Source organism: Equus przewalskii, chromosome 1 (assembly GCF_037783145.1).
Source record: "Equus przewalskii isolate Varuska chromosome 1, EquPr2, whole genome shotgun sequence".
Taxonomy (NCBI): domain Eukaryota; kingdom Metazoa; phylum Chordata; class Mammalia; order Perissodactyla; family Equidae; genus Equus; species Equus przewalskii.
The window spans coordinates 26,951,148-26,972,422 of NC_091831.1; the positions used below are offsets into that span (position 1 = coordinate 26,951,148).

Sequence of the window (21,275 nt, forward strand, 5' to 3'; positions counted from 1 at the left end):
AATTTAAAACACAAATTAGATTATAAACTATCAACAAAGAGGTAGAAAGTGATGACGCTTCAGTAAAGGAGGTGAGCTTCCTAAAGAAGATGCTTTTGAGCTGAACCGTTAGAAGACAAATAGGATTTTGACAGGCAGAAAGGGAAAAGGAGAAGGAACGTGAGAAAAAGCATGGAAACAGGAAAAGCCAATTATTTCAACGAGCAACGAGCAAGTTGTCTGTCAAACAACTGCTCAAAAGCTTGCTGTTCCCTTTCCGTGAAGAAGTGTTCAACTAGACCACAGGGCAAATAAAGCATAATAACCGAAGGTACATTTTAAGACAGATTGGGCTTTTTTATGGAAGATCTTGAATTAGATATGAGTAGTTTGTTTACTTTGGTAAGTCAGAGCCTTAAGTACGGGAAGAGATAGAACAGTAATCAAGAAAAATATCCTGCAGGCTATAGATTGGTCAGGACTAGAGACAGGACTGAAGGAAGGTAAACCGGGCAGAAGGATTCAACCGCAATACAGCAGAGAAATCAGGAGAACCAGAACTAGGTAGAAGTGAGAAGGGAAGACAGGAGGGGATGGTTCTGAGAGACACTTGGGAATAAGAATCTAGAAAGGCTTGAGACTACAGAAGAGGTGACAACCGAGGGGAGCCTAGGATTTGGAATCAGGAATGGGTGTACGTTTCGTAGAAACAGGAAAGTGCAGAAGGATTCAGTTTGCTGGGAACTTGACCCTTAATCTCATTTCAGACAAGTTGGAAACTGAAGCTTCAAAGCGTAAAGCGATCCAGCGGCAAAGAAGAGACTTAAACTACTTCCCGGGGACAGAACCTGATGTTACAGGGGCCACTGGAGCAGAGCGGCTTCTAAGCCGGGCTCGGGTGGCCGAACCACTCACCCGGCACTGCGGGTTCATGGCAGTGGCCTGGAGGACCCAGCCCTGTCACACGCCTGGAAGCCGCGAGGTTTCCTCCGTTCTCGCCTTTGCCCTCACTCACCGGCCCCGCAACGCCAGCACCTCTCCACTCCGGAGCCCGCGCCGCTGTAATCACACACGCGGAGACTAACACATCCGCAGCCTAACGTCGCTCTCCCGGAAGCTCGGGCGGGCTCAGCGCCCTACTTCCGTTACTATACTACGGAGTCCTACGGGTCCGGGGAGGGGCTTTAGAGACAGGAAGCGGAAGGGCGGGGCTTCGAGCCGTAGCGAATCAACGCAGAAGGCCGGATCGCTGTCGCCTTTTGGACACGGGCGCGGGGGGAGGAGGTTTCTTCCGGCCGGACCGAGGGGTTGCTGAGTTCGTTGAAGGACGCAGCTGCGGAATTTGTGCGTTTTCTAAGGTGCGTGTGGAGGGGACGGCGGGCTCGGACCTCGCGCTTTGGCTTTGCGGCGCCAGCCTAGAATCCGGCCGTGCCTGGTCCGGGAACCCTGCGAGGCCTTCGCTTTGCGGGCCTGGGGCGGCGGAGAAAGGAAAGGAACTAGAGACAACGAGGGCCAGGGCGCGAGGTGGCGGATAGCATCTGAGAAACCTCGGTGCGAGGCGGGTAGATGCTTCCGTAGTTCCCGAGGACCCTTAGATTGCATTTTCCAGTGGAGAAAAATGAGGCCCGCAGCAAAGGGAGTCCCCCAAGGTCACCCAGTGACGTAATGTTGGATGAGAACTCGGGCTTATAACCCCCACCTCTGGCCGAATTGACCTCTTTTCGTCTGTATGCGTGTAGCCGTTTGTTTCCTGAGCTGTGCTTAGGAAGCTGGCCAGCCAGGCCGCCCCTAGCTGCGCTGCACCCTTTGTCAAAGCGAGAGTGAGCGTGGCCCGGCCCCTGCGCTCGCCAGGCCCGCGGGTAAGCGGGTTAGATGTCGATCTGTGTACGATCAGCGGGAAGGCCTTTCTTAGGTGGTCGCCAGAACAGAGAGCTGTAAACTTGAAGTGCAAGAGGCTGCTTCTGGTATCTGAGCAGCTCTCACTCGTCTTTGCCTCCTTTCCCTCCTGATCTCACCATTGCAGGTGGGTGTCCGGTCAGACAGGAGACAGCATTATCGAGAAACAAAGTAGCGAGAAGTAGGGAGGACACTTGGCCGCTTTGGGCCTTCTCTTTAATGTCCGTTTCACAGGCGAAGAGAAGTATGGAAGGATTAATTACATTTAATAGCCGTTCACCGTTTAATAAGAAACAAAAGCTAAGACCCCATCTCTAGACTTTCCCACAGGCTACCATTTAACAATTCGTAGAATTATTTGTCTTAGGTAATTTTCTTCTTCATTAATGTCTTTCTGAATTTAAATATGACTCAAAAGGAAATAAAGGTTCAGCTCAATTATTCCACAAAGGGCCCTCTAACACAGGGGTTCCCCATCTTTGCCCAAAAGTAATCTGCGGTTTGCTGAAAGGTGCAGTCCCAAGTGTTTCCAGGCTTTGCTCCCGTTTTTTATCTCACTAGCAACATCCCACTCCCTCCCCTCCCCTCTGTGTCAGCCTCACGAGTCTCCAAGACCAAGACTAAATTTCAGTTCCTTTACCATGCCCTTTCCTGCAGTCAGAATGAGTCCTCTGTGGAATATCCCAAACATCAGCCTTCCCCCTATATTGTGAAAAGTAGAGGGAAATTTAAAGCACCTTAATATTTTTGCAGTTGGACACCACATCCTCCTAAAACTTTTTGTTAGACATAAGATAGTGGGGGTTATCAGTTAATAATCTGACAAAGTTAAGCTCTTGTGTTCTGTAGGGTTTCTCTTAGAAACCTACTTGATACTGTAAGAATCCAAAAATGTATCATGAAGATGGATGAATGGAAAAAAGAGAATACCTTTAATAAGTTTAATAAAATGAAACAGTTAATATAAAAGCTACATCATAAAGATGTTGGGGTTTTTTTTTCGGTGAGGAACATTGGCTCTGAGCTAACATCTGTTGCCAATCTTCCTCTTTTTGCTTGAGGAAGATTGTCCCTGAGCTAACATCTGTGCTGATCATGCTCTATTTTGTGTGGGGGACACCGCCACAGCATGGCTTGATGAGCAATGTGTAGGTCTGCGCCTGGGATGGGAACCCATGAACCCTGGCCACCGAAGCAGAGTGCATGAACTTAACCACTACATCATCCGGCCAGTCCCTAAAGATTTCTTTTAATGGAGATTTTCCTACTTGGGCTGGACAGACCAAGGTTCCTGAGGGGGCCCAACCATGTTTGGATTTCCTTCATTACTCCAAGAACCTTCGTGAAACAGTGTTCAAAATTAAGGTCATTTGTCCACATTTTCATTGCCAATTCTATGCACATGAATGCCTCTGAAGGCCTTTGAATGGTAAACAGAGGAGTGCCAGTTTCCATAGCAACTTCCTCACAGTTCTCTCCCTCTTCCATTTCATCAAGAGCCAGCTGAGTTACTGCCACTGCCTACCAATCTCGACCGGACCTCGACCGGCTCGTCTATGTTGCCAATCGACTCGGCGTGGCGTCGGTCGTGGTAGATAGGCGGTCATACATACGAATTTTCAAGTGTTGTTCTGGTGACCTTTGAATGTGCCTTTGCTGTTTTTTATTATAAAAGAAATACATGCCTTTGTAAAATACATAGGTACTATAGATACAACCCCTCTTAAAAGTATGCTATATATTCATGCAGGATTTTTTCCTATATAATAACTAATAAGTATTTGGCTTTCTGTTTCTGTTACTGCAGTGTTTTTTAAACTTTAGCGTGCATCAGAATCACCTAGAGGGCATTTTAAAACAGATTCCGGGGCCCCCCAGTTTCTGATGCAGTAGGCCTGAGGTAGGGCCTGAGAATTTGCATTTCTAACAAGTTCCGGTGAGGCTGATACTGCTGGTCTAGGGACCAGTGAGAACTGTTGTTCTCTATGTGCTGTATAATATAGTCCAGAAATAGGATTTTTTTTAATATTTAACATTACATGGGGACATCCTTCCACGTCAATACATAAAGATGTACACACATTGTATTTCCCCCAATAAAAACCATCATTTATCAGTCTTCTGGAGTTGGACTTTAGTTTTTCCAGTTTTTCTTTTCATAAACAGTACTTCAGTCACCATCTTGAACCATATAACATGCTTCCACTTTGTAGTATTTCTGTAAGGCTAAATTCCTGGAGAACAAATGAATCAGCTAGATAAAAGGGTATACTAACCTTCTAATTTGATAGATATTGCAAAATTGCACTTCAGGAAGGTTGTACCAGTTTATACTCCAGACAACTGAGGGAATGCTTATTTTCCCACATTCTTACTACTACTTACTATCATAATTTTATTTTTGCCAGTCTGATGGTTAAATATTGATCTCATTTTACATTTCTTTGACTGATCATGAGGTTATCTTTTAAAGTTTCGCCTTTTTTGTTTTTGGCCTTTATATTTTCCCTTCCCTGAGATGATTAAAATATTTGCCCATGTTTTCTTCCAAGACTTTTTTGTTTCACTATTTACATTGAAATCTTTTATCTATTTTAGTTTAAGAAGGAAGGATTCCAACTTCCCCACCACCAATGCTAGTATGTATCAACTACGTTTCCATGGAGGTGCTAAATTATTTATAAGAAAATTATAAGAGGAGGGGTTGTAAGTTGACCTTTAGTTGGTAGGTACCTGTCTGAGAAACTTTGAAAAGTATCACAAGCGCCAACTTTCAACTAGTCTTAAAACTGATTAATTCTATGTACAGTCTACCATGGTATAGATAGTGCCAGGAGTGAAAACATCAGGCAGTATTGGGTCAGAAGATGGACATGGAGACTCTTTGCTGAGTGGTTTGATGTATATTCTGAAGTGTGTAATAGCAACCAAGGTAAAGTCCTCCTTCCAAAAATTTCTCATATCAGCAAGGCTTTTTCCACTGTTCTTTGCTACTGCTGTGTTGGATACAAAAAAATTTAACAATATTTATATGCAGTAACTTTTAAAGTTTTTAAACTGAAAAAAATAATTGTCTTTTAAATTATACCCAAATCAATTTATCATTGCCTTCTTTCTTTTTCTAAAAGATTGAAATCATGGCAGGTCCAGAAACTGATGCCCAATTCCAGTTCACTGGTATCAAAAAATATTTCAACTCTTATACTCTCACAGGTAGAATGAATGTAAGTATTAATGATACCTTTAAACAGTTATATTTTAGAAGAACAGAGATGTGACAACTCATTTACTTTTTACTTTCTATTTCAGTGTGTACTGGCCACATATGGGAGCATTGCTTTGCTGGTCTTATACTTCAAGTTAAGGTCTAAAAAAACTCCAGCGGTGAAAGCAACATAAACGGTAAGGAGTTGACCTTTAAAAGTTTATAACTTGGCCATTTTGATGTTAGGGTTTTTTCCCCCTCTATAAAAGTAAATTGTTGTCACTGTGCATTACATAAACAAAAATAAAGAGGAAAATATTGCCCATATCCCATTACCCTGACAATTTTTAACATTTTAGCTCTTTTTTTATGTATTTTATTTGGTTTCCATTGGCTGTGATTCATGTCCGTAATTTTGTTGTAACACAAGTCTGTCCTCTCTAATTTGAATGCAGGGGTGCTCATGGATACATGATTTACAGTGGAAATCTATTAAAATTTTTTAATATAAATAAAATTACAGTGAAGACTTTTGAGCATGAAGTGCTTTCCCAAAGGGTTGTGGGGCATCCAGCTTTGTAAGGGGGTGTCTCTTTTGCCTCAGACTATTTTGAATATCCCTGATTTTTGTCAATATGATGAGTAAACATAATTTGTCTTTTAGATGAAGTTGTACATTTTTTCCATTTTTTCTTAACATTCTCGTCATGTGCTTTTCTCATTTAACAATTGGGGCTTCTTTTTGTGAAGACCTATTTCTCTTGTGTAAGCTCTTTATGTAATAATTTTTAACCTTTTAAATCAATTGCAAATATATCCGATTTTTCCCAGTTTGTTTGCTAGTTTCAAATTTTTATATAAGCATTTCTGTCTTTTCTTTAAATTTCCATAGGCTTCGTTTACTTATTTTGCCCCTCAACACCCATTTGCCCATGCTTGAGTGAATAAATATTTGTTGTGTTGGCAGATGATGTTCAGAAAACCCAAAACGAGATCTTTATCTGATATAGCTCTCCACAGACAGAAAGTTTTTCCTCTGCTCTGAAAGAGCTTTTGCAATCCCATAACCACTGACTTTAGTGGACTGCATGTCCCAGAATGCAGTGGTCCATGGCTTATTCCTGACAAACAGGTAGTATTTTGCACAATTTTCCATATTAGGTACCTTCTAATTTTGGGAGGGTGGTAGTAACCCCATTACAAAAATGGAGAAATTGTCTCTCAAATATTAATTAACAGATGTTTTCTACTGTTTAAAATGTTGCTTTATCTACTAGACTTTTCCAATAGTATACATTTAGGATGATACTGAATTGTTGGCAGCTCTTTTGGTCAAGGTGGAATGTTAGGTTAAACTGTATTAAGTGGAGAGACACCTTAATTTTGCAGGATTACTGACTCCTTTGTGAATCTGATGAATTTGCATTCAATTTCAGGGGGTTCAGAAGACTAGGTAGTCCTCTACTAGTAATTATTGAATGTCTTGAAAGTAGAGTTGAACTCGTTTGTGTCTAAACTATTTTGTTTTGTTTATAGGATTGTAGACTGTACTTCATCTGTTAAGTTTCCATGGCTGAGAAGCTAATGTCAACTCATCATGTGATACTCAATTTATACAATAAATTATGAACCTGGAAAATCTGGTTGTCTTTATTTACAAGATATCAAAAATATAAAAACTGTACAAAATGCAACAAAGGCAAAAAACTGGCAGTGACTTGGTCTAAATCTTTTAGTTTCCCAAAGCAAGGCTCAGTACTGGAGGTAAGCAACTGAAATGTCTGTCTGACTTCAAGTGTACTAGGTTGTGTGTAGCCATTTTAGCTGAAGTAGAACATGGAAGCTAAACTTCTTCACCTGGTTAAAGAGTGTTGGGTGCACTCAAAATCCAACAGGTGTAAATTCAGAAGTTAGCGGATGGTTGTACTTCCCCTAGTTCTTAGAAAGGAACTGTAGTTCACCCTACCCAGTTAACGTACATTCCACTAATCATGGGCCAAGCAAAAATGTTAGTGGATCATTTAACGTAGTACTTGAGTGCCATACAGTAACTACATTTTTACAGCAGAAACATACATGCTCGTTGAATTCTTCAGCTAAAATTCAAGATGGTATTATATTACTCAATTTGAATCTTAAAGCAGGATGAATTATTGAAATCAATTGATTTTTTCTAAACATAATAAATTAAAATAGCATTTGAACAGAAAATGCATAGTTTCCACACAATCCAAAGCACCGTAAATGTCCCTTCCACGAACATACCTCTTATTCAACTAACGGAAATTAGTTAAATGTGGTTGCTATAGAAACGTGGAACTGTCCTGTTCAGATTTTCCAAGCAGCATACTTCCAGATCCATATAGACAAAACATTCTTTATAGCTTAAATATTAATTACTGAGGTATTTGCTTTTAGTCTCCCTTTTTCAAACAGTAGCTTCCAAAAGGTCTTTAATACCGATGGTTTATTGTGGACTATAGGCTCCTGCAGCTAGAACCAAGTTTCTTCGAGTAAAATGGAGGTGTACAACTGGTGTTGATTTGGTCATATATGTTCCCAACAATAACTCCTGTGAATTCTCAGGTAAATTTATATGCCCAGTAGCTGTAGTAAAGTCATCAGTCTCTAAGTCTTCAAATGCTTTGACAGCATCCCATAACCGGACTGTATTATCCATTGAACCTACGGGGAAGTCAAAGGAAACCATTTAGTAGCATCCACAATTGAATTCTGACATTTTGTCAGCTATACTTTATGTATTTACTGTATATTTCTCATGAAAGAAATCTAAACTGATTAACAACTCTCTTCCTTCTAAAAGAGCATTTTAAGCAGTAGTTTAACCTGAGAAGTCAATATACAGGTAGGGTGACACACTAGAATCATGGCTAAGGAGAAGCAAAACCTAAAACAGCAGGACTTAATTTTGCAATTGTCAACACTCAGTGTTTCCTTTTAACACACTTCTAGTCATTTACCTGATGCCAAAATTTCACCATCTCTACTAAACCTAAGTGAACAGACTGTATCAGTGTGGCCTTTTAATTCTCCAACCATCAAACCATGTCCAATATCCCAAAGGAGTACTCTGCCATCTGTTGCTCCTGTAGCCAGGAATCTCCCATTGGGAGAAAATGTCAAGGAATGAATTGGTCCCTAAAAAAGAAGCCCATGGAAAAGTAGTGTTAAAAATATCTAAGAAAATAAGACAAAGTTAGAATTGTAAAGTTTAGTGTTATAAATAATATCTTTAAAATGTATGTGTCACTGGTTAATTTTAAAAATATTTTCTCTCAAAAGCAACCTTCTGTTCTGGAATAATGAAGATATAAAAATACCTTGTGTCCAGTGAAGATCCTTACACAGTTCCCATTCAGGACATCCCAGAGGCGCACAGTTCTATCTGCAGAGCCCGTAGCAACATAATTAGAATTTGGATGGAATCTGGTACAATTCACATCAGCAAGATGGCCAGCAAATATCCTTAAAGGCTGATAGTGGTCTGTGGCCCAGAGCCTTTAAAAAAATTTATTAAAAGCACAAGATGATAATTAGTAGTTAAGTATGAAATGCCAAAATTCTATCCAAAATAAATACAGAAACATCCATGTGAAATGTTAGTTCCAAATGGGTCTTCCTCACTAGTTACCCGAGGGAAAGAAGGAATGATTGAGACTAAATAGCATTCTTAGTTGACGTGGTACAAAAATTTTTAAATTCTAGAATTCTTCATAGTTCTCTGTATGAACCCCCTCCTCTCCTGTCCCACCCCAACTACTAGTCTAACCCATAGAAAAGTATTTTTTTCCCCTAGTTTTGACCACCACATATAATTAGTTTCTAACCTGGGCTACCTCACCCTAAACTTTTATGGAGATGACAGGAAGACAAAGGTGCTCACAGTGGTAGTGAAAGATGGTGTTAAGCAAGGAGAGTGTTAATAAGCTAACTTGGGAAATAAAAGCAGGGCTCAGTATACACATAATTGCAGACATAGTTAATACTCTTGTCCCAAATGCATTTTCAAAGAAGGAGTTTTCAGTGTTGACATTCTAAAAAGTTGACCCTGAATAACAGAATGGAAAATTAGTTTGGCTGAAGTTTGTAATTCTCAGCAAGAAACCATTCTGTTCCTTGAATAGACCCAGTCGTAAAATCACAATGTCCTTACCGAGCCACTCGGTCGTGGCCGCCTGACACAAAATAATATCCATATGGAGAAAACTGTGTGTCCCATACTGGATAGTTGTGTCCTTTATAGCCCACTAAGCAAGTAAATGTTTGAAGACTCCACAGTCTAACAGTTCCATCCTCTGAAGAGGAAAGCAGGTAGTTCCTGAGAGAAGAGAAGGTGATATATTTGATTCCCAGAATACCTTTTAGTTACCGCCCAGTTTCTCTATACTTTTGAATATATTAAATATAGCTAACTGACATGCTATATCTCACTTTTATACATGGAATTCACAGTAGATAGTAGAGTTGAAAGTACTAACTAAACTAATGCTAGCCATGACACGTCCATCTACTGAGCACTTACTGATGAGGTTAGATTATAAAAAAAAAATAGAAGGAAAATCATAGTTCTTTAAAAAAGTAATAACAATACCAAGGGGTAATAACAAAAAGTATGGTCAAATAAGGTCAATTGAGAAAGGCTTCTAAGAAATATGACTAAGATGTCACTTAAAACTCAAGTTTTTACTTTAAAATGGAGATGCTATTTTCCTATCCTATGAGTTGCATAAGAATTTAAAAGGAAAGCCTGTGACAAAACAAAAAAACACTATACATGTGAATAATACTCTTTTTCAGGGATAAATACAATAGCTGAGCTACTCAGAAAGTAAAATGGTTTTCAATGAAATCAGAAGTTTCCCTGAAATAAAAATGTATCATCTGGCTAAAGCCTATCAAACAACAAAAAACCTCATTCTCAAAGTTTCATGAAGACGAAAATCTTGATGGATTGAAAGCTATTATCTATCCAAGTAAGATACATATGGTATTATGAATACAAAATACTCCCCCATTTCTACAGAATGTTAGAGATCATGAAAAATAGGCAAATACCTATTTGTGGGTTTCAAATTCCCTTTTCAGTATCCTGTATCCTCTTAGTTCTTTTGATTATACAAAGATAAATCTTCAATTGATAGCTAATATGCCTTTACTATCAGGAATCTGTTGTGAATTTGGAGATGATGGAAGACCGCAGTAGCCACAAAACCCAAGGCAGGAACCCAAAGAAGCAATTTAACCCCTTTTGGGGTTATACAAAACTGAAGCTAATTTTTAAAACCAGCAAACCCTGAAGCTGTGCATCTTGATTCTATAATTTGGTTATATATTAAGTTGCTATCTTGTACACCAGCAACCCAAGATGAATTGACAAATGGCAAGATGCTAAAAGATAATGAATGATAAAAAAACCATGAGATTTTTCTAAGAGAACTTTTCCCAACATTTGCATAATGTTTTCAGCAGTTCACTTTTACATAATCTCAATATAATACATCAGTATTTAATTTTTATTGTTTGCATTTTACCTATCCGGACTGAAGCTGGCTCCATAGACAGGCCCACTGTGACCATACAAAATCTTCAATTCACTTGCTGTTTTCTCATCCATGATTCTTTCTAAGACATCATCTGATTCTTTGTCTATAAGGCTAAGATCTAAAATGGTCCAGAAATATTGATTTTTAAAAGTATATTCATTAAAACCTTTTAAGGCAATCACATTACAGCTCAGGAGAAGAAATAACATTTGAACAGTTCCTCCTACATAACAACCACTGTGCTAACACCTCTAAATTAGGTGATATCATCCCAGTGTATAGGAGAGAAAACTGAGATTCAGAATAGTTAATAATTTGCCAGAGTGCACAGTTACTCAGTGTTGGGACTAGGTCTGAAACTCAAGTTTATCCACTATATCACAATGTTTCACAAAAATGAAAACTATGGAAATATTAAATTATCGAAAATGCATTATCTTGTTTAAACAACACAGTTAGCAAGAAACTTTCTTTAAAATTAAATGCAGACCTTATTCTTTTTAGCCATTTTTATGGCTAAAACAAAGTACTCTCCCATATTTACATTAAAAGTTTTTTAAAATTCATAAGCAATCAGAAAATGTTAGGTTTTTAACCTTAAGGAATTTTCTAGCCTAAGCCTCTCATTCTACAGATGAGAAAACTGAGGCCCAGAGAAATTAAACCAGTCTAGCATGACAGTCTCCTGATTGCCACTCCAATGCATTTTTCACTGTTGGGAATGAACATTTTGAGTTAAAGGAAAATCAAGTGAAATTCTGCTAAGATCACAATCTGTGCGTATGTTCCATGGAATCAAGATTGGTGTAAACTAACGATGAGTCTACATTCTAATAAGTCATCTCAGTTACCTGCTGCTTGTTTGACACTGCGCAGCTTTTTGGGTGTCACAGACCACACCCTGACAGTTGAATCTGCAAAACCTCCAGCAATCAAACTAGAATCATCAGTGACATCTACTGCAGTAAGGCCCTGCCAATAAAAAATAAAAACAAAAACAAAAAGCTTTATATTAAATATTGTTTTGGGGAAAAAATTACAATCACATCGTAGAGAATACTTAATGATAGCTATTTTTTTCATATAAAAGATCATTTGGGATTTCATCCTCCTATGAAACCCACTGTTTGAAAGCACTTACCTTGAGAACATTATCAATTTACCCATTTTTTGCCCTCCAAATTTGGAGTGCATGCTATGAAGCAAATGTTAATCATTTTTGCGCTTTACTAAATATATCCTCAGCAGCTTATTATACAGTCTATAAAGATGAACAGAATTCTCTTTTTTTAAATACTTTTATTTTTTTATTTTTATTTTTTAAGATTGGCACCTAGGCTAACAACTGTTGCCAATCTTCTTTTTTTTTTTCTTTTTTAAGGATTGGCACCTGGGCTAACAACTGTTGCCAATCTTTTTTTTTTTTTCTGCTTTATCTCCCCAAACCGCCCCCTATACACAGTTGTATATCTTAGTTGCAGGTCCTTCTAGCTGTGGGATGTGGGACGCCACCTCAACGTGGCCTGACGAGCAGTGCCATGTCCGCGCCCAGGATCTGAACCCTGGGCCACTGCAGCAGAGCGCGCAAACTTAACCACTCGGCCACGGAGCCAGCCCCTAAAGACGAACAGAATTCTTAATAAAAAATATTAAGTTTACATAAGTACTTAAACCAAGTTCAACAGAGATGAACTTCACAGTTTCCTCCTCCTAAAAGGCTAGGAGAATTCAGATCCGTGAAATGAGGGGCACATATAAGCAAGATTCTGGTACCTACAAGTTGCTAAAGGTCTTTTAAACATTGCTTTCTGTCTATTCCTAGCAGTGTCCAATTCTCCTTTCCCTATGCTGTCTTTAAGGTATATTTATATCAAAAGTTTAAATGAGAAAACTCCATTTTAGTTAACACATGTAAGTTTCTTTTAAAGGTAAATCACCATTTTACATGACTCTCTAGGCAGAAATTGCTCAGTTATTTTACCAACCTGGTAAGCATTAAGGAATGTATAGAAACAAATGGAAGGTAAACAGTCTGGCCCAAGGCGTACTCTTTTGGTGGTTTCTTTCATATTCATTATCTTATCCAACTTATCTGAATCCTTCAACTCAGGAAGAGGGATTCTGTGAAAGAAAAACAGACTGGAAATTACTCTGAATATTAAGAAACTTAAACCTTCTATAATGTATCCTCTTACACCTTCACACATGTTCCTGAGGTTTTTTTCCTCACCTGTTTTGAGGTGGAGCATTGGGATCTTGTTTTTTGCTTTTGGATCCAATACTGTCTTTTCTAGGCTTCTTCTTTTTAGGTTTTCCTTCTTCATTTTCTCCTTCTTCATCCTCATCATCCAAAGGCACCTCAATTTCTGGCTCTTTTAATAAACCAAAAAATACCTACAAGTCAAATGAGCCAACATTTTTTAAATTAATTTTTTGTTCATTAACACATCCTTTTCATATCTTGATAAGATGAATCACAACTACAATATAGTAATTTATACCCTGAAGCAGATTCTGTACTTATCTACCCAATAGCCAATCTTCCCTTCTTCTGTACTAACAGAACCCCGATTTTGTTGGAGGAGCAGTGTGCTCAGTTAAATCAATTCTGTTCCCAGGCTCTCTTGCAGCCAGGAATGGCCATGTAATATCATTCTTGCCAAGAGATATAAACACAAGTATACTGGGTAGAATTTTAAATAAAAAAGGGGACATTCAGCAGGGATATGCCTTTTGTCCTCCCCCTTCTGCCTTCCTGGAATGCAGTTGCAATGCTGGAGCTGCAACAGCCATCTGTGAGCACAAAGAAGAAAGCCACATTCTAAAGACAGCGGAGCAGAAACTAGAAGGAGTCAGGGTTCTCTACGGCATTGTGGAGCCCTCATGAAAGCTCAGGAGGGCCTTCCCCTGTAATTCATTTTATGTGAGAAAAACCCCTTTCTTGTTTCAGCCACTGTAGTCAGGGTTCTGTTAAATGCAGCCATTCCCAAATTCTCACTAATATATACATCATCCTTAGAACATGAAACTTAGTATACAGTGTAAAATTATTCCCAAACTAGCTATAAGAAAAATGTGTAAATTATGTAGATGTAAATGCTACAATTTTTCATAATCTGCATTATATAGTTCTTAGGTTTATTCCCATACCTTTGATTTGTTTGCCTCTCGTTTAGCCTCTCCTGCCAAACTTCCCACCATCGCATCTATCTGTTGCTTACTACGCGGCATCCCATCAAAGATGTCAATGTAGAGGTGCTCCTGAACTATGTTCCATATCTGATTGTTCTGTTTCTCCTGAAGATGCCTCTTCAAGAGTTGGTACGAGTCACGGGAAATACGCAGAACAAATTTACTTGTTCGAAAATCCAACATGGTTTCATTCCCTTTCATGTGTTCCTTTTTGGTAAGACTAGATAATACTCGTAGGTCATCCTGGTAATAACATTCCTGATCTCCATGGAACCTGTTTCAGTGATTTTAAAAAGTCATTTTTCAATGTAATCATTCAGGGATCTGCCTCTCCCCCATATATTTATAAACATCCCAGAATATTTTCAACGTAGCAGTCTGAATAATCCTGGACTATGCTGTAGGATCAGAAGTAATTCACCTCAAAATGATTACAATTCAGTTTCTGAATTCATCCTAAAAATGACCAATTTAATTCTCTAATGAAATGTATCATAAACATTTTAAGAGAATTTGAAATAAACACCGTAAGTGAATGAAAGATAAGATATCCACCATGGGTAGGCAGTCTCTTTGGAATGCCACCAGTGGTAGATATTTGAAAACGTTAGAGTCCTTGCTTTAGTAAATTTTATGTTCTCTCAAAACCACTTTTAAAAATTTTTATTATGGAAAATTTCAAACATATACAAAAGCAGAAACTTGTATAATGAACTCAATTTACCTCTTATCCAGCCTCTCAGCAATAACCATTACATGGCATTCTCACAAAATCTACCATTTTTAATGATTTCTTATATTCTTAATACCAGACATATTTATTAAACATCAGTACTTCAATAACATGACAAAAGAATAAACAAATGTCAATATCAAAGAATGAGTACTTCCATTTAACTCACCTATACCAAAAGCAACTACATAAAGCTTTCAGCTTTGGTGACAATCAGTAAATTTAATTGTACTTTTGTTTCTACAAATCTTAATTTTCCTAAAAAAGTAAAATTAAAGATCATATTTGGCACTCACTAAGAGCAGCAAACAATGCAAAAACATTTAGAAAACAACGACTAAACATAAGATATTGGGGGTCTAGCTCTGACAGACACATAGCCAATAGATTCCTAAACTGTCACCTGTGTTACCCTATTATGACTCATAAGATATGAATTAAGGGTTTCTGTCCAAGATTTGAATGAAATTAGAAATCTCAGCCTCTTAGTGTTTGCATCAATCACTGCCCATAACCTCATCTGAGCATGGGGTCCCCACAAGGGCTGAGACTGTCCATACCAAGGAGACAGAGAGTCCCCTAGGATACTGCAGCCTCTCGTGTGAGGAGATGGCTATACCATGAAACTGGAAGAGGTTTTTTGATGACAGTACTGTAAGAAAAATTAGCTTACAAGTTCTGTCACCATCAGCCTTTCTTAACTTTTTTAAACACACTGAGCTACAGAACATTTGCTTTGTATACCTTCTATTAGACATCGTAGAGTAATGAATGAATACAACGGCATAGAAGCCAGGAGTCCCAAGTTCTATTATTCCTCTATTACCACCACCTATGTTATCTGACAAGTCCTGGCTTCTGGGTCTATTGCTTGTACTAAAGAGCTCTTATTGATACAGGTAAGCACTGCCTCCTTCTTAAACACTCCTTTTCTTTGACTTCTATAACTCAACATCTCTTGCTTTTCTTCCTACTTCTCTGGCCTCTCCCTTTATATCTCTTCTACTTGGCTAAACCTTCTACTCCTTTTATATCTCTCCTACTCCAAATGTTGGAGTTCCTCAAAACTCAGGCCTAGCCCTCTCATTGACTTATTTCATACTCTCCCCTAGACAATCTCATCCATATCCATCAATACTGCATACAACTCCAATTTATGGCTCCAGTCCCTACCTCTCCTCTGAACTCCAGAGCCTTATATATCATTCCCCTATCAACTTGACATCTCTTAAATAAGTCAAAGGCATATTCAAATCTGAACTCAAGATTATTTCACAACCTGACAAACCAGGTCCTCTTCCAGGGTTTTCTATCTCAGTGAAGGGCACCCCTATCAGGCTGGGGGAGCCAGAAATTCAGGGGTTATCAATGATACCTTATCTCCCTCACCTCCATATCTAATCCATCACCAAGTGCCTCATCAATATGTCTACTTCCTTCCGCTAAAGTACCACACTCCAGTCCACTGTTCCTCAACAGGGGTGGTACTGGCATTTTAGGCAGAACAATTCTTTGCTAAGTGGGACTACCTGCACATATTAGAACATTTGGCATCCATAAGCCACCTGCTCCTGCCCCCTAGTCATTATAACAACCAAAAACACTTCCAAACATTTTCAAGTAGCCCAGGGGAAGGAAGAATAATATCACCCTCAGTTGAGAACCACTGCATTAACCTCCAAAACTGGTCAATCTATAGTCACTCTGTCCCCTCAATATCTGTTTTCTGCACTGCATAAAGGTCCTTTCAAAATGCAAATCTAATAATGACATGGTCCTTCAATGACTTCTGTAGCAGAGATGCCTCAGTGTTCTCAAACATCCATTTTCCTTTCTTCCTCCACAAGAGAACACCTGAATATTAGCTGAGCACATAGACATCAAGGTAAAGATCACATTTCCTACCTCCCTTGTAGGTAGGTGTGGCCATTGAATAATGACATAAAAAAAGAAGTGTGTGCACCTTCCAGGAAGGATGTGTACCCTCCCTGATGACAATAACACTGATAGAATTGCTTAGGGCTGGAGAGCCATCTTGTGCCACAGGTGGAAGCTGCATGACAAGGATGGTAGAGCACGAAGATCCAGAGAGCCTGGGCCCCTGATAATCAAGGACTCCATACCAGTCCTAGACTGCCTACCTTCACAAGAGAGAGAAATAAACTTTAAGCCTCTATGGTTTGGGTTTTCAGCCACTCTGAGTCTAATCTAATCCTAACACAGCTTCCTATTGCTCTTAGGATAAAAACAAAACTAAGCTTTTATTTTATTTATGCCATTATTGTTTGAGTTTTCAGTGAATCTCAGCCAAATCTAATCCCATCCAATACAACCCTCTACTGTTCTTAGGATACACAAAGACCTTCAACATGGCCCAAGAACCCGCCTGTTCTAGCCCCTAACCAATTGTCCAGCTTCATGTTGTAGACGCTCCAACTCCACACTCCACTCCAGCCACACTGGCCTTCTTTCAGTCTCTGTACCTACAATGATCCCTCCTGCCACAGAGCTTTCACATACGGTTTTCCCTCTTCTCTTCATCCAGTTAACACCTACCTAATCTTCACATCATACTTCAAGCATCACTTCCTGTGGGAGCCTTCCCTGACTTCTCCAACTAGATCAAACTCCTCCATTTTAGGTTCTCATAGTATCAGGTACCTCTCCCTTATAAAGTACTTTTTGAGTTGTAATCTTACATTTGTGTGGTTACAGATGCATATATACATTTTATATATATATACACACATATATATATATGTATGTAAATATAAAATTTATAAAAATTCACATACTTCTCAAAGAATGATTTTGCTTCATTCTCATGTTGATTGTAGACTAGTTCCAAGTACATGTGCACAAACAGAGGATAAAAGAGTTGGGATAACTCTGCCCGATGGCAGTCCAAGGAACATTCAATGAAGTGTTTCAGTCCACTATAGTATTCTTCATACATTGTGGGGTCTCCTTGTTGGTTGTAGGCTGACAGCACGGCACTAACATCCGGCTGGTCCTCCACAGCTACACTTCCAACTGTTTAAAAACAAAAACAACTTTCAAGAAAATGACATGGTATGCACCAAGTAACTAGGGCTATTTTGCTAAGGTCCAGAGATGAATTGTTTCTCAAATGTTTATCCTTCTCCTCTCAAACTCTCTTCCCCAACACAACCACATGATCTTTTAATGAGATTTTCCCTTTGTTTCAGTCGCCCATCCAAAACTCCTTCAGCTCGTCCATATCTTAAAATAAAATTTTCAAATCAATAACAAGAAGATCCAATATTTTTCCTGGAGCTACCTTATTGTAAAGACTAATTTTATAAAACATGGTATGTGCAAATCAAAAAACTATATTAATCTTCTCTCAAGGATCAGTGCAGGGGCCGGCCCCGTGGCAGAGTGGTTAAGTTCACACACTCGGCTTTGGCGGCCTAGGGTTTTGCCCGTTTGGCTCCTGGGCACTGACATGGCACCGCTCATCAGGCTATGCTGAGGTGGCATCCCACATGCCACAACTGGAAGGACCCACAACTAAAAATACACAACTATGTACTGGGGGGCTTGCAGGAGAAAAAGGAAAAATAAAATCTTTTAAAAAAAAAGGATCAGCGCAAATGGCACCCACCACCAACAACCCATGCCGGGGAGTAACATTCCCAGCTCTCTGAACTACCTAAGTACTTTATAACTTTCCCATAACACATCCTATCCTGTGTTACCTTCATATGTGTCCATCTATCACTCTTCATAAAATGTAAGCATTTTAAGGGTAGGAAGGACTTTGCCTTATACATTTCCAAAAGATAGTTCAATTTTATATGCTTAAAACAATTTCCATAACCACCATTTCAAGGCAGAAAACATTAGTATTTATTTGTAATATAGCAATACAATAATATAATAATATAGCAATAATATAATAATATAGCAAACAATGATACATCTGTGAATCAAATCCGTTTGCTGGAAATTTTTAAGCTGCAACTGTTATGTTATGCTCTTCACTGCACAAATGTTATAAAATCTTCTGATTACTCTTACAGCCTCTTTTCCTCCTTACTGGTTTCTGAGTTACGATCCTAAAAAATAGGTCAAGTTTCTCTGGAGATGAGAGATTATAGCAAAATAACCAACAACAGAATTTTTCCACCTTATAGTTCATTCACAAAATTCAGCATTCTGAAAAGATTCCTCTCAATCATATTTTCACACATTTCTTTCAATGAGTTACAATGCTATCCATACTTCACTTCAGCAATGCTGCAAAAATTAGGTCTCATAAATACAAATTAATTTGCCTAGAGGCTCTGCATTGGATAATTTAACTCAATAAATATTTACGATCAACTCACGATCACCTTTGAGACCCTATATTGTGTAGGAGTTTTACCGCACGGACTTTGTGACAACAGTTGCTGGGAAAAAGGGGAGGAGGGCTCAGATGTTAGGGATGGATACCTAGACATAAACTTATTAGTGCCAGTGCCAGGCATTTTACATGTATTATATTCAAGCCTCACAACAACCCACTAAATAGAGGGAAAAAAACTCAAGCTTAGGGAGAATAACTTAATCAGCATCACACAAGTAAAAGCAACAGAGACAGAATCTGAACCCAGGTCTGCCCAATCCCTATTCCTAAACGAATGGTTCTCAAACATTGCCACACATCAATACCCCTTGGAAGCATTTATTCAAAAATGCAGATTCCCAGACTCCACCTCTACAGGGTCTGATTCACTGAGTCTGAAGTGATGACCAGGACCCTGCATTCCCCAAAAGATTTAACACTGGTGGTCTTTAGTCTCTATTCTGAGAAATACTAGCTACACCATGTTCCATCACTCCCCGGCTGTGTGATCCAAAGCAAGTCTCTTGGCCTTTCTCAATCTGTTTTCTCATTTCTAGAAGAGAGAGAATGTCTATCTCACAGAATTGTAAGAATTAAGATACACAAAGTATTTATAGTACTTAAAGTACGCTAGTACAGAACTGTACAAATACTGTTAGTGTTCATGCAGACCTGCTCGAAGCTCAAGAGCCCAAATAAGAGGGAAGGGACCAAAAGCCTGAAGGTCCCCGCCTCTCCGCGCCCACCTTCCCCATACATCCCTTTGCTCAGCAGCTCTCAGCCTCTCGCTGGAACTGACAGCTCCGAAGAGGGTTTGCGCAGCCGGCGCACCAGAGAAAGGGGCGGGCATGTGGCCCTAGAGGCGGGCCCAGGAAATTCAAAACAAGCCCGCAGAGGTGCAGGCCTGCCATCCCCTGCTTTCCCGGCTTGCTCCCCTTCGTGCCGGCCCTGCCTCCCCGAGACCCCGCGGCTCACCTTTCCCCGGAGCCGCAGGACCTGTGGCTGAGCCCGAGACGGCGGCGGGCCCCGAAGGGCCGGTGCCCGGAGGGTCGGGGGCTGCAGGGCCGGGGACCGAGGCTGTGACCCGGCTGAGAAGCGCGCTAGCCGCCTCACCGCCGGCGCCGTCCGCCTCTCCCGGGGCTCCGGAGCCCGCCACTGCCTCCTCCAGCAGCCGGGCCTCACGGCGCAGCGCCTCTTCGGCCTCGCGGAGGTTGCTCTGCCGTAGGAACTGCAGCACGGCCAGCAGAGTCTGTCGGTCGTGGGGAGCGCCGGCGTCCGGAGCAGCGGCGGGCACCGGGGCCGCCCCCGCCGGGGCAACGGCGGAGACAGCCACCGAAGGTTTGGGGGTCCCGCCATCCCCGCCGGCCGACGACGACGCCGCAACGTTCCCGCCGCAGCCGTTGGGGCCGTTGTTGGTAGTGCCGCCGCCACCTTCGCCAGCGCCGTCCCCCGCCTGAGGAGGTAGCAGCGTCGGCGGTCCCTCAGACTCTAACTTGACCGCCACCTCCGTCTGCTCCTCCGCCAGCGCCGCCATCTTGCGGCTGAGCCACCTCGCGCCGTCAAGCGTGATTGCGTTTTCGCCACATGGAGGGCGGGGAGGAGCATTTTACGACAGCTCTGGAAGGCACTTTACGGCAGTAGGAGGAGCGAGAAAGAAGGCGAAGAGGAATGAGAGCGAGGGCTACTTTCGAAAGTGACAGAAAGGCAGGAAGTGGTTGTTGGTGGCCGCCTATTACGTTTGCCTGATAGTCATTACCGTTTACTGCAGACCAGCTATATTCAGGCACTGTGGTAGACGTTTTACATTATACGACCTCCTTTAATTCCACAATTTTATAAGGTATTTTTATCTTCACTTTACAGATGGTTCAACCGAGGTCCAAAGAAGTTAAATAACTTTTCAGAGTCACACAAGAAGAAAGTGAAAGTGCCAAGGTTCAAATCCAGGTCTTTAACTCAAAAGCATATACCTTTTGCCAGAGGGAGGCTTCTGAGATATTGGTAATGTTTTATATTTTGATCTAGATGGAGGTTACTTTTTTCTTTTCTTTGCAATTTTTGCTTTTGTAAAAATCGAGTGCAAGCTTAAGCTCTGTGACCTTGACAGCGTATATATTTCAATAAAAAGTTTTTAAATACCTGAATTTTGTGATTGTGAAATATGTACATTCTGTATTCGTGCTTGGTAATCCATTATTACAAGCAAACTGCATTTTAATTGTATATTTTTAGATAGTATATACCACTTTGCAATATGCTTCATAGGTTATAAAATCCTGCTGCACATGTTATCTCATTTGAACTTCACAGCTCTGTGGGATAGGTACGGATAAGAAAAGTGAGCCTGGGACT

At 40.2% G+C, this 21,275-nt stretch overlaps 3 protein-coding genes across 6 annotated transcripts in view; 1 reads left to right on the plus strand and 2 right to left on the minus strand.

The window, feature by feature from the left end:
- Positions 1–1,165, minus strand: part of PDCD11 (programmed cell death 11) — a 43,953-nt gene extending 42,788 nt beyond the window's left edge. For 2 of the 4 annotated variants that reach the window (XM_070633616.1, XM_008542574.2), the window contains exon 1: positions 895–1,129. The gene's annotated coding sequence lies outside the window, so the exon portion shown is untranslated. Of the gene's footprint in view, positions 1–894 lie in introns of all 4 variants that reach the window. The other 2 variants (XM_008542573.2, XM_008542575.2) reach the window with 2 other exon arrangements.
- ATP5MK (ATP synthase membrane subunit k) lies at positions 1,142–6,719 on the plus strand. Its single transcript, XM_008542576.2, has 4 exons — positions 1,142–1,337; positions 5,004–5,099; positions 5,185–5,277; positions 6,617–6,719. Exons 2-3 carry the CDS (start codon positions 5,013–5,015, stop codon positions 5,272–5,274), a joined length of 177 nt encoding a protein of 58 aa, XP_008540798.1. The 5' UTR covers positions 1,142–1,337; positions 5,004–5,012; the 3' UTR covers positions 5,275–5,277; positions 6,617–6,719.
- TAF5 (TATA-box binding protein associated factor 5) lies at positions 6,704–21,059 on the minus strand. Its single transcript, XM_070556748.1, has 11 exons — positions 19,899–21,059; positions 17,365–17,602; positions 13,795–14,110; positions 12,875–13,038; positions 12,630–12,765; positions 11,496–11,616; positions 10,633–10,762; positions 9,255–9,419; positions 8,422–8,599; positions 8,062–8,239; positions 6,704–7,765 (listed from the first exon to the last, which is right to left on the minus strand). The coding sequence occupies exons 1-11, from the start codon at positions 20,455–20,457 to the stop codon at positions 7,548–7,550; spliced, it is 2,403 nt and encodes an 800-aa protein (XP_070412849.1). The 5' UTR covers positions 20,458–21,059; the 3' UTR covers positions 6,704–7,547.
- Positions 21,060–21,275: the final 216 nt, after the last annotated feature.